The sequence below is a fragment of the Indicator indicator genome, chromosome 1 (genome assembly GCF_027791375.1).
Source record: "Indicator indicator isolate 239-I01 chromosome 1, UM_Iind_1.1, whole genome shotgun sequence".
Classification (NCBI taxonomy): domain Eukaryota; kingdom Metazoa; phylum Chordata; class Aves; order Piciformes; family Indicatoridae; genus Indicator; species Indicator indicator.
In genome coordinates, this window is record NC_072010.1 from 43,936,538 (window position 1) to 43,950,766 (window position 14,229).

Genomic DNA, 14,229 nt, shown 5'->3' on the forward strand with positions numbered 1-14,229 from the left:
GCAGGCATAAAAGCAGATTTTTTCCTGACTCAGTCCATTGGCATTCTTTCCAAATTCGAAGACCAAATTCAATAGAGGCATAAAAACTTTGTTTGTGAGGGTTTTTTTTCGCAAATAACTTCCTAAACAGCATAAAGAAGTAAAGCATCCTAGTGGAATAAAGCAGTAGCCAATAAGTTTGTAGAAGTGCCTTGTTGGAGGATGGCTTAGAGTCTCTAGAAACACTTTTATCCAATATTTTGCTAGAAAAAAAAAAGTTTCAGAAGTTTGTACTACCTTTGCACTCACAGTATCACAGTATCACAGTATATCAGAGGTTGGAAGGGACCTCAAGAGTTCATCAGGTCCAACCCCCCTTCCAAAGCAGGATCACATAGGATAGTCCACACAGGAACGCATCCAGGTGGGTTTTGAAAGTCTCCAGAGAAGGAGACTCCACAGCCCCCCTGGGGAGCCTGTTCCAGTGCTCTGTCACCCTCACTGTAAAGAAGTTTCTCCTCATGTTGAGGTGGACTCCTTCCTGCATACACACGCTATTCATACTTTTTGGTAATATGAAAGGCTTCTGTATTTTCTGTGCAACAAAAATAAATGTTTTCTGGATTCTTAGTAAATAATAGCCCATTAAGAAAAAAAACTTGCAATTTCATTTCTTCACCTTTGTAGTCCATTAACAGTAATAGCTTTTAATGTACTTGAAGCTTTCCTGAGCCTTTTGGACTGAGTGAAAAGACACACCAACTGGAGTGTGGGAAGGCTGATACTGGCTTTCTTGAACATTTCATTTAGTGGATCTTTATACTGTCTGTCAGAGGTTACAAATTTGACTACTATTTGTTTAGAGTTTGAAAAGTAAAATTCAATCAAGATCCCTTTTACAGTGTGATAGATGATATGTGGATGTTAAGAACAAGTTCTTTACCATGAGAGTAGTGGAACACTGGGACAGGTTGCCCATGGAGGTGGTTGGGGCCCTATCCCTGGAGATACTCAAAGTGAGGCTCAACAGAGCTCTGGGCAACCTGATCTAGTTGAGGATGGCCCTGGTTACTGCAAAGGGGGTTGGACTAGATGACCTTTGGAGCTCCTTACCAACCCAGACCATTCTATGATTCTGTGATTCTATATAAACACATAGTCTGAACTCATTATCTTAAGGAATTACAAACTAATATACTAATATTTTTTAAATTAAGTAAGAATGCAGACTTGAAATGTGTTAACTGCAAATGCAGTTCCATGTAGATACCTATCATGGTCTGTTTATATTCTTCTTATTATATTAAAACATGGTAGTTTTAATAGAATCATAGCATAAACCTATTGTAAAAGTATCTCTGTGTATTTATGTACACAAAAAATAAGATGAACTGAAGAAGTATGTTTACACAAGAAATTGGACAACACAGCTGTGAATGAAAAGTCTTGTCAGCTGGTAATAGCTCTCTTTACAAAAGAGTTTTCTCAGAGAACTAACTACAAACAACACAGACCATAAACAGAATTTATGCATAAGTCCCCACCATTTGTTTGCTGACTTTGTGAGAGGACAGATCAGGTAGAAGAGAATCCTTGTTGATGCTGAAATTTCCTTTGAGTCTTTTACATTTATAAAAACACATGTTTCTATATATTTTAAGGTGAATAAATATTACATTATATACTTATCATAAAAGAATTTACTGCTGATAATGCAGAATGAATGCCTAACTATATAGGATGACATATTTATCATTAGTTCCCTTTTTGATGTCTGAATACTAACATGAAAATACAATTCTAATTATAACCTTGGAATATTTAAATTACTCTCCATTTTGCACTAAGGATATTTTGGAATTTCAATATTCTAAGATATTAGCCAGAGGTCTGATTGCTTACATCTCTACAGGGGGACATAAAATAAAATCTGAGAGAAAGACTGGGACTTTTTAATATGTGGATTTGATAAAGTCATACCTTAATTGCTGCTATCATAGCAGTCAGGAAACAGTTATTGTTGATTATCTGAAAATTACTTGAGAAATTTCCATTAATATCATAGTTTAAAAGCCTTGCTGAAAGAAATAGTTTAGCTTCTTTTGTGCACCTGGTGAATATTTTATATTTTGTTACAGAAAACAGAATGCATATTTTCAACAAGCGAGTGTCCTTCCCGTAACACCTCAAATAACATATTCAATTTAAAATGTAAGCATGACATTCAGGCTTCATTTGCTGTTGGTGTCAATCTAAAAAAATATAAATTGATGCAGACAGAAAATTCTAATCTGATGCCCTAAGGCCAGATCCAATAAAATACTTAAGCATCTGAATTTGGTGTTAAAGCAACTAACTTTTAGGCATTTTTCCCCCAGGAGGGAATCTTGGCCGAACCTGAGCTGGGTCTAACATTCCCATATGGTGCATAGGATAGGTATTGCAATGCAGACACCAGTTAGGGGCTGTTATGAATAGGCACTGCATCCAGCATCACTTTAACATTACCCAAACCAGCTACTGTGAGTTGGGATCTAATGAATTTAGTAAGCAGAACCTTATAGAACCAGTTAACAGAAAATGACATGCAGCTAACTGGAGCTAGTAAATAGAGAAACCCTGGCACCAGGATTGAGCTATAAATTCTACCTTGGAGACCTTGTATGACCAGAGTCTGGGTCATAAGGGCAAAGAGACAATGGTAAAATATATTTCCCTCTTATACAAAGCGCAGTGATTAAGGATACTGCCCAGAAAATGTCACAAGTTTGATTCTCTCTTCTGCCTACAAGGAATTAGAATTCATATCTCCAAGGGGTGTGTGTTTTAACTTTTAACTCTGTTTTGGGAAATACTTTGTATCGATGAGCAAGAAGAGGATCATGACACCCCCATAGGCTGTGCAGCCATCCAACATGACCTGGACAGGCTGGAGAGCTGGGTGAAGGCAAACTTCATGAAGTTCAATAAGGACAAGTGCAGGGTCCTGCATCTGGGGAGGAATAACAGCAGGCACCAGTACAGGTTAGGGGCTGCCCTGCTGGAAAACAGCTCCACAGAGAAAGACCTTGGAGTGCTGGTGGACAGCAAGTTCTCCATGGGACAGCAATGCGCCCTTGTGGCCAAGAGAGCCAATGGTATACTGGCGTGCATCAAGAAAAGTGTGGCCAGCAGGTCTAGGGAGGTTCCTCTCCCCCTCTACTCTGCCCCGGTGAGACCACACCTGGAACACTGTGTCTGCTTTTGAGCTCCCCAATTCAAGAGAGACAGAGACCTGCTGGAGAGAATCCAACAGAGAGCCACAAAGATGATTAGGGGACTCGAGTATCTCCCATGTGAAGAGAAACTGAGATCCCTAGGGCTGTTTAGTCTTGAGAAGACTGAGAGGGGATCTCATCGATGTGTACAAATATTTGAGGGCTGGGTATCAAGTGTGTGCATGGGGGGCAATCTCTTTTCGGTGGTGCACAGTAATAAGGCAAGGAACAATGGATACAAACTTGAACATAGAAGGTTTCACCTCCACATGAGGAGAAATTTCTTTACAGTGAGGGTGACAGACCACTGGAACAGGCTGCCCAGAGAGATTGTGGAGCCTCCCCTTCTAGAGACTTTCAAAACTCACCTGGATGCATCCCTGTGTGGATTACCCTATGTGATCCTGCTTTTGGCAGGGGGCTTGGACTCGATCTCTGGAGGTCCCTTAGAACCTCTAACATTCTGTGATTCAGTAGCCTAGTGCTTAGGTTGTCCTCTTGCTTTTCCTTCCTATACTATTTCTAGATTTAACAGACAACTGAAAAGCTGAACAAGTTCTCAGTGCCATAAAAAAAAAACATCACAACTTCTCACAACATCAGAATGGGAGATCTGCAGGACATTAGATAACAGCGGAGAAGGATAAATGAAAAATACACGTCACCAAAATTCAGGGACTAGCTAGAGCACACTCTTTGAGTCATAGAAACTTACCTTTACCTGAAAAGACTTAGAGATGCAATTTTAACACAAAAACCTGAATGGATGTTTTCTAATGACACCTCTACTTCATGTACGTCATAGCATCATAAAATGGTTTGGGAAGTAAGGGAGCTCCAAAGGTCATCTAGTCCAATCCCCCTGCAGTGAGCAGGCACATCCTCCATTAGATCAGGTTGCTCAGAGACTTGCCCAACCTGACCTTGAATATCTCCAAGGATGGGGCCTCAACTACTTCCCTGGACAATCTGTTCCAGTATTCCACCACCCTCAAGGTAAAGCACTTGTACCTAACATCCAATCTAAATCTACTCTTCTCTAATTTAAAACTACTGCCCCTCATCCTATCACTACAGGCCTTTGTAAACAGTCCCTCTCCAGCCTTGTTGCAGGCCCCCTTCAGGTTCTGGAAGACTGCTATTAGGTCTCCTCAGAGTCATCTCTTCTCCAGGCTGTCTCCTCAGCCTGTAGTCGCAGGAGAGATGTTCCTGCCCCCTGATCCTTTTCATGGTCCTCCTCTTCACCCACTCCATCACATCCATATCCTTACTGTGTTGTGTGCCCCAGAGATGGACACAGTACTCCAGGTGAGGTCTCAGCAGAATGGCAGAGTGGCAGAATAACCTCTCTCCATCTGCTGGCCACGCTTCTTTTGATGCAACCCAGGGCACAATTGGCCTTCTGGGCTGCAAACACACACTGTTGGCTCATGTCCAGTTTCTCATTCACCATCACCCCAAAGTCTTTTTCTGCAGGGCTGCTCTCAATTTCATCATTCCCCAGCCTGTGTTAATATCTAGGATTGCCCTGACCTAGGTGCAGGACCTCACACTTTGCCTGATGGAACCTCATGAGATTCTCCTCAGTGCATCTCTCCATCCTGTCCAGACTTATGAACCACACCTCTCAGCTTGGTATCATCTGCAAATTTGCCCAAGGTGCACTCAACCTCACCGTCAAGATCACTGATGAAGATATTGAACAGCACTGGTCCCTGTACAGACCCTTGAGGAACACCACTTGTCACCTGTCTCCATGTGGACACTGAGCCGTTGACCATTACCCTTTGGATGTGATCATCCAACCAATTCCTTATCTACTGAAGAGTCTACCCATCAAATCCATATCTCTCCAACTTAGAGTGAAAGATGTTGCGGGGGACTGTGTCAAAGGCTTTGCAAAAGTCCAGGCAGACAACACTTTTTTGGTCTTCTCTTCTGCGCTGATGTAGTTACTCCACCATAGAAAGCCACTAAGCTGGTCAGGCAGGACTTGCCCTTGGTGAAGCTATGCTGGCTGTCTTGAATCACCTCTTTGTGAAATCCTTCTTGTGAAATCCAATCTAATAAACCCAAACGTGTTTCATCAAATATTCCATAATTACAGCTTACAAAATTAGATACTTGGTTTTGATGATGGCTGTCAAGTACCTGAACTAAGATCACGTACTTAAACTTACCTCACTCTTCCCTGGATTGTTTGTATTTCTACAGCTCCCTTTCAATAAAACTTGAAAACCTGCTATCCTCCAATAAGGAAAAAATCCTGGAAATCTATGGTAGATGAATTTTCTGTTCATACAGATAATTACATCTTGAGATTTTTATGCATGGTGGGGCAGAAGTGCTGTGCAGTGCCCCCTTTAATCCAGACTATGAACCTAACTGAACCACAACAGAACCCTTAAGAAATCTAAGTTTTCTTCTCATAAGTGAGTGGAACTGCAGATATGTACAATGGGTCTTGGCCTGACATGAAGCTAGGAGAAGCCAAGCTGCACATCTGGAGTCAGTAGTTGGAAGATGTTCCCAACATCAATGGATTACATATGGTCTTTGAGAACAGAAACTCTTCATTTTCCTGCAACAAATATTGGCCCAAATATTGTTTTAATAGACAGAGAATCTGATCCATGGAACCTAACTTGATTCTTGGTAGGATAATGACAATCTGACTACAGTGGAAGGTGAAGTCACTCAAGGTCCTGAGAACATATTTTGAAGACAGTCTAAAGGAAAAAAAAAAACAAACAAAACTCCATAAGAGATTTACTGGTAGCTTAGGCCTCCTCAGTAAAATAAACTCATTTTTGCCAGTAATAATAATTATGTTTGGATTTTTAATAGAAATGCATGTGATTGAATATCCTCAAACTGTTATTCAGTTTGCAAGCGCCAATAGTGCCAGCTGTTTCTAAATACATTACACTGTGTTGCGTAGACTGGGTAAATTAGCTCCTTTGTTTTATAACAGATAAATAGTGTTTTCTCTCCTGTATTCAACTCACAGATCAGTTCAGACACATGACTTCTTCTGACAGTATATATTCTAAGTACATATTCTAAGTATATATTCTTTCAAAATTTGCTGTGTTGATCAGTTGCCTCTGCTATAACTTTGTTCCCCCTTTAAATTCTCTCTTGACTGTAAATAGATTTTCCCTCAGATCACTTTTTGAGTCTATGCATTTTTTTTTTTAGGAGAAGAAAAGACAAGGGAAAAGACAGGGCTTTCTTTACCAGGCAGAATTTCCCAGGCTCTTGCAGGTTCAATTAAAAACCTTTTCAGTTGCAGCTGATAGACTTCTGCCAATAAAGAGTGGCTTAGAAGAAAACACAGTAATGTTTAAATGCTTCACAATGCTTATTGAGAACTTCTGCTTTCCCCTCTTTCTGTTTCTTTTGAATCACATGATGAAGATATGAAGATGATATAGGATGATATAACTATAAGAGCACCACCACCTACATGTTTGCATTTTTTAAATATGGTTGCATTCTGAATGATTTGCAGTGGTAAGCAACAGTTTAGAAATCTGATTGTAAGCTGTAAGTGACAGAAGTACATAATTACTCTCTCCTCAAATATCTGTAAGTTAAATCACTTGTTTTAATACAGATTAGATTAGTATTAAAGTTACAAGATTGGTATGAGAGACATGATAAATGTAGTCATGGCAGAAAACAATTTTTAATTTAGTATAACCTATCAATCTAGATAGCCCATGAATATTTACCATTAATTCAGTAGGCTGGAACAGTGAGGAGGGGGTGGGGGTAGAAGAAGGTTTGACCTAAACAAGGACTGAGTTAAAAAGAGAATTCTCAGCAGTTTTACTGAGAACAGACCTTGCAAAAAACGTGAACTGGCAACAGATTGGAAAATATGTTTGGTGCACCATTTTAAACAAAGCATTCAAAAAACCTAGATGACATGCAAAAACAGTAACAATTCCTAATGTGTACTTCTCCTTGCAGGATTTACCAGTCTGATTACACTTAAATGAGTAACTTCAAAGGCTGAAATAAAATCATTTATGGAAATTCAAAACAAACCTATTTGATCACATCATACTTCACAGCAGGGATACAATTTGCAGGGGCTGAGTGAGGGCATAGTATAAGCTAAAACAGGTTGTGTGTGCAATGAACCAGACTAAATGGTTTATATAAAAGAAATGTTGTTTCCATTAATTTTTCTGGTAATCCTATTAAAAATGCCACCTGTCCAGAATAGAATTGTCCAGATTTTAATTCTTTTTCATATCTCAGTGTACAAGCATAAGACAGAGAAGGTATCATAACTATTAATATATGGCACAAAATGTCTTATTCTAAAATCCTCATTACTGCAGCAGTTTCTCTGGCATTGTTTCAGTGTCTCACTATCATACTTTTTACTTTTTCTGTTATTGTGCTCCAAGAACTGATTTTTCTGATAAGGCCAAAGCATTTTTTTTTCAAAGGTTATGGCATATTTTCTAACCTGTCTTTAACTAAAATCTTTCTAGCCTATAATACTTAAAATTCACATATATGAAGTAAATATAACATGATATGCACCTTTTACAACACCAATATCACCCCTCTAAAATCCCCTTTAACAACCCTGAACGGCAACTTTGAATACCAACAGAGATGAAATGGTGTCATAATCTGCATAAGTGCATGTGGACTATTCACCTAGATCAAACACTTTGGTCATATACTCAATTAAATTTAAATCCCATTATATAATGTATACCAGCCTCATTTTATGCAATTCCCTAATTTAATGGTGTGGTATTAGCCTTTTTCCTTTTTGCACACGTGGACTAATTTTCATGGTGCTTAGTCCCTTTGGGAAGTAGGTCATTAAAGTCAACTGGAGAGAGACACAAACTTAATACCTAAACAGTCTTGTAGAAGGGTCAGAGACACAACAGTAATGTAAAACTGTTTTTCACTCATCCTTCTTTCTAATACTTATGAAATTCCTCACTCATATAAATATTGTTCACTGATATTAAGGACCACAAAGTAGAAGAATCAAGAAAGCTATCATCCTGTTAACATTTAACTTGTGAAACAACAACAACAAAAAAATCCCAATTAAAAAAGAAATCACAACTGTAATACTATTTGTCTGTTGAGACAACACTTGATTTACACTGAAACAGCAGAATCATGATATTCATGTTACCTTTCTCAATGTGCATTCTTTTTGTCTCATGTCCCACATCATGGCCAGCCAGATCACCCTCCTTAGGTCCAGGCAGGACATTAGGTGACAAACCCATCAGCATTTGGTTCATAGATAGCCCATTCTGATGGACAGCTGCTAGGCACAAGCACAGGCAGACAGAAAATCAGTTGTCATATTAACAATGCACTTTTGTACCTATCTTATATAGTCTTCCTCCTAATTATACAAGGATTGTAACAAAGTTACTTAATTAGTGCTACCAGTAACCACACAGTGTAACGAGTTTCTCCCTGTTACTTCTGATTTAAAACAATTAATTTTCAAAAGAACAGTTCGGTGTCTTTTCACACAAAGTTGTGTGTTCGCAAACATTTTCTTGTTTATTTAACAAGAGCTAAAATGTGAAATCAAGCAAACCAGAAAGCACAGAAGGTTCCATGTGAGATACTTATTAATTTAATCCTTTTATTTAGTTGTACTTAAACTCCAGCATATTGCCAATACCAATATGCAGCCCCTAATTTCCTTAAATTAATAATTGCAGCCTTCCAGGTGACAAAAACTATTTTATAAAATATATTGTGCAACAGTAGGATTAAGAAATTCTTGAAAATCAATTAGCTTGAAAAGATCTTTTAAACATTGTAAGTCTCAAATGTACCTCAGACATCCATATGAGATAGTTTATATCTCTATGCTTTTTTCCCCAAAGGAATGTATTTGCAAGAGCCTTATGACATTTCAAGTAAAGCATTTTTTCATAAGCAACCCACATTTTTGTATTAATTTTCTATGTAACCCATATCTTACTCTTGCTGGCACCACAAGAGCAGATGTACTTAAGAATCAGATATGAATATTAACAAATCAGGTATGGAACAGTTGTTTTATAAATAAATAAAGGTACTGAAGTGATCAAGAAACTCTGTTATGTTCATGTTGGAAGAAATAATGTGCAACAGTCTCACTCTTCTCTGCTGGTAGGTAAAGAGAGTAAGTTAATAGTATGATTTCTTTAAAAAAAAGAAAAGGGTCATTCATTCTATAGCAAAACCAGCAAGCATCTCTCAATTTTAATTTGTTTTTTAAAATTTATTTATATAGAGAACAATGGGGAAAGTCTTCAATGGTTGTGGGGAAAAAAAATAAATATTACTCTCTAGTCAATTAAAAAAATATTACAAATCCAGGCTTGTGAGTTTTTTCCCTAGAACTTTACTTGTGGACTACGTGGTGGGTTCCCTCTGGCTGGATGCCAGGTGCTCACCAAAGCTGCTGTACCACTCCCCCTCTCAGCTAGACAAAGGAAAGAAAATACAATGAAAGGCTCATGAGTTGAGCCTGGGGAAATAGTTAGGTCACCATACATGGGATGCCAGTTTAATCTGCATTCTGAATTGTCTAAGTTATAAGAAAACAGAATTTTCAGCTTGTCATGGTCAGGCCTCTTTCTTTTCTTTGGTAAGTAATTTTTCATCACATAGTAATGAAAGATCTTTCATCTGAAGGTCAATAAATAGTCAGCTTCCTGAATATGAGAGCGTGAAAGGAAGCAGTCTAAAAGACACGTGCTGCACCTAATCAACAGGACCATGTATTTCATGAAGCTATTTCATGGTCTTCTTTCTGCATGCCAAATCCTCCAGTTTCACCTACTAACAAATTCTATTGTGGAAAGATGCTCTAAAAGCACAAAAACTTGCAATGGAGCAATAATAAAAGCAATGGACAAGAGTAATATGAATTTAAGTGAATATCCATAAAACAATATATTTCAAACATTCATTTCCAGGTTATCACACTAGAATACCATAGAATTCAAGGTCTTTAGCATGTAATTTACATCTTGTCCAGGGAAACTGGACAAAAAAGGTATCAATTTGAGACACCGTGGTTTAATTTCACTTCACCCCTTGTGAGCTGTGGGATGACAATACTCTCTATATCATATTTCTCACCATTATAAATTTTTACATTTAGAAAATTTCTAAGCTGTGCTTTTTTTTTTTTTATCTATTTAACCTAATTCTTCCCCTTACCAAGCAGTTCTACCATGTAAAACGTTGCTTATGAAGTCAGATTCAATTTAGAAATCAAACTAGAGTAACCAGATTAAATAAAACTCAATTTCTTTAAAAAATGTTTACACTGTATGTTTGGTTCTAAAACTAATCTAGCAAATTGCTTCCCAGCTGCAATTCTGTATTTCATAGTTCATATCTTTATGTTTAATATGACATGATGGCAGTTTATATCAGTACCCATTAATGTAGCATCAGATATTATGATACTGCAAACTGGGGAACATAATGTTGGGAGATAGTTATTGCAGCTGAACTTCCGAACATGATACATACGAGATCTATTTAAGATGAGGGCATTTTGATTAGAAAAACCAGCTGCACCTAATCAAATCTAAAGTGTTGACAAGGAGAAGAATGTGACCTACGGATTCTGTCTGAAGAGCTCTCGGTCCGTGCGGGAGAGCTGGACACACTGCTGCTTCGATGAGAGGATGGATGGCTGCCAGGTCTTCGGCCCTCTTCAAGGGAAGGAGCAGGAGAAGGGCTGTCTGGGACACGTTCCTAGACCCCACCAAAAAATAATTGCAAAAAAAAAAAGGCAGTGTTAAACTCAAACTTTGTTTGAAAACATCACTTCCCTAAACTGTATCTCCATCTAAATTACAACCTATTCTTTCCTCTGCTGAAGTGAGGATTGCAGTTTATTCTGAAATGAAACTTGGCAATTTTAGGACATCAGACCTTATGTTTGAGTATGCAATGTGAGTGCTGCTCATCCTGTCAGGCTTTTAAACTGCCTTCTGGACTATTTATAAAAACAAGGTTTTTGTTTTACTTTTGAGGCTATGCCCCCCCCCCCATTTCTATCAGTATGCTGCTGATGAATTGGAAATACACACTTTGGCTTAGTTTTTTAGCCTTATGGGAGTAGGAACAATGTACTTTTGTAAACAAATACAGACCAGACACTATTGCTTTAGCTTATGCTGAATTTTACTCCCTATTTTAATTTCAAAGAAGCTTCTTAATTAATGAGATCTTGTGCAAGTGCTTATGGGATATACAGAAAATATAATCTCCTTACTGAACCTACACAGGTAACATGGTTGATGAAATTCAAATATGTGTTTATACCCTGGAGCAAAAACCTGGAATGGAAAGGGTGTGACCATACCACTGGCCATATCACCACTTCAGAATGAGGAAAAGTATCCATTTATGCTTTTCTATCCAAGAGAAAGTCTGGCATGGTAGTGAGGAGGAGCTATGATGTACTTCAAGATGTTCCTTGATTTTGAAAATTAGAGCATGAGGACTGTGATGGTTTGAACTGCACTTCTGCTGTTCTGTGATAGCTCTGTGAGAACCATCACTGTGCAGCAAATAGATACATAACATTTACACAGAACTTTGACAGAAACAATGAACAGAAGGAGATGAGTACATAATAGTCCTTTCTAGAAAATTCTCTATCTTTTCTCAATGACTTTATGTCATTGCTAAAATATGTGTGGCATAGGTTGTTTTGATCAAACACTGATAAAAATATATAGTTCCTGTAATGGAAATATATTGGAAGGACTGAAAATGCTAAACTAGTGGGGTTATGGTTGCTTGTTTTTTTCTTTGGATAATTGAAATTCTGACCTCCTACGGAAAAAACCAAGCCAACCAACCAAATAAACAAACAAACAAAAACAAACAAAACCCTCACTAACACAAAGTAAACCCAATAAACAACCATATACATCCAACTTATTAAATGCCTTCAGTAATGAAATAACACATTTACTACATGCTTAGTAACATGGATGAAAAGTTGCTGCTGCAAATGCCTAAAATTTTTTCTCAAAAGAGCATCACATTCCTCACACACCAATAGCTTTTGCAGCAGTTATTAGTTTTCATTCACAGGATCAAGATGAATATTTATTTCTCTAAAAGCGTTCCTACAGAACTTCGCAACATAGTAATCAATAGATAATGCTTGCTAAACTTGAGATTCTGATTGCAAAGAGATTCAATGGATTTATTGAAATGCCTTGAGAAGGCATTTCAGAGCAATGTTTCAAGATATTTAAGTGGATTCCACTTTAACAGTCTCAGGGTTTTAAGTCAAAAACATTGATGAGGATAGTTTAACTGCAACATAGCTCTAGGCTTATTATGATTTTGATTGTGTTTATATGTCCATGAACTGGGTATTCAAGAGGAGGATTATAATGCAGATGTTTTCAGAATGTAGAAGATTTATTTCATTAGATTTAGGAGGATTTAAGCATGCACAGTGCACAGATTTGGTATAAATTGGAACACAGTATATTTAATCATTCATTTAATATATAATTTCACTGTTTGGCATATAATGTATTGTTCTTAGAAGGGTTTCATTAAAATGAAATCCAGTGAGCACATAAGATTTGAATACAGAGCTGCAGAGTAAATTAATTTATTTAAACAGCTTAATTTGTTTATCCTATTTATTTATGTGTGCTTTTACAGCACGTATTATGAGATGGAGAGAGCAAAAAGAATGCACAGGACAACAAAATATAATTACTGCACAAACAAAACAGATAATGAGTTCTATTCACGTATAATAAGACATAGCAGAGAAACTCTGTGAGAAAACCATATATACTGGTTTTATCAATTTCTTTGTAAAACACCATTTAAAACTCCAAAAATATGGGATTTAACTATGTAGAAATGGAAAACAAATTAATACCATACCTAATTTTTTATATCTTTGCTTCATAAGTCCTTGATCAATAATATAGTCTATGGTAACTTTTTGTCTCTATCAAAACTAGATATGATAACAAATGGAAATGCTACTAATAATAAATTGAAATACTCTGTAGGTCTAAAAAGTCATAATGATAAACCAATTGTGCTGGATTATCAATAAAAAGTGTCTTTCTTACTAGAAATTTTGTGTAGAAAAGATGGATTTTTTTCCTGTGGTAAAATACTAGCTTTACATTTAGACTTTACTTTAAAATTTTTCATAAAATTAAATGTGCAAAAATGCGCTCAGTAAATAGCTCAGATCATTAGAGCTATTTTGCAAGTGCTGTAAAATGCCACTTTTGTACAGGTCTGCATGACAGTGTGAGGAAACAAAATTTAGTTAAAATTCTCACAACAGAAATCACCTAGGGTACTGCCCACTGTCCAGTGTTTTTTTTTTCTCAAACTTGTCTACTTCCAGGAGAAACCTAATTCACTCAATTAAAGATCTCTCTAGAGAATCTGGTGTTGGCTTGTTTGGTAATTAGGTTCATTGTCTCCCAACAAGCCCACAAACAAATAAATAAATATCTGAATTACTGCTTTGCTAGAATTAAGTATGAGGAGGAAACTGCAGGGTTCAGATTGAAACGAACACATCTGAATGTAAGTATCTAAATGCAGCTTTGACATGAGCTAGAGATGAAACTTCAGTGATCTGTATCTATGATGCTACACAAAGGGGCCCACTCCCTTTCAGTCAGTTGCAATATAGACTACAAAGTCAGTGGAGCCTCCTCCAAAACCAAATACCTACAGCACATTTCAGGTGCTCATATCTGAGCCATTTAAGCCACTGAAGGGTTTTGAGATGTCTACACTGGCTCGACAGACAAGACCTACAAAATATCTGCTGCTTTCTGGTGTAGCAGCAGGACTCCAAAAACACTTTCCTTGTAGTTGCTGGCTGATGATCTGAATAGTTCCCAAAACTTTATTGAGAATATTTACCAGAAAATAAGAAATAGAGCATTATTTAACATTTGTAAAG

At 37.3% G+C, this 14,229-nt stretch overlaps 1 protein-coding gene across 1 annotated transcript in view; it reads right to left on the reverse strand.

Annotated features, from left to right (window-relative positions):
• The window catches only part of DACH1 (dachshund family transcription factor 1), a 364,513-nt gene that overhangs the window by 94,481 nt on the left and 255,803 nt on the right, over nt 1-14,229 (reverse strand). The window contains exons 6-7 of the mRNA XM_054399848.1: nt 10,871-11,006; nt 8,419-8,553 (exon numbers count right to left, since the gene is read on the reverse strand). Coding sequence (XP_054255823.1) covers nt 8,419-8,553; nt 10,871-11,006 — 271 coding nt within the window. The remainder of the gene's footprint in view (nt 1-8,418; nt 8,554-10,870; nt 11,007-14,229) is intronic.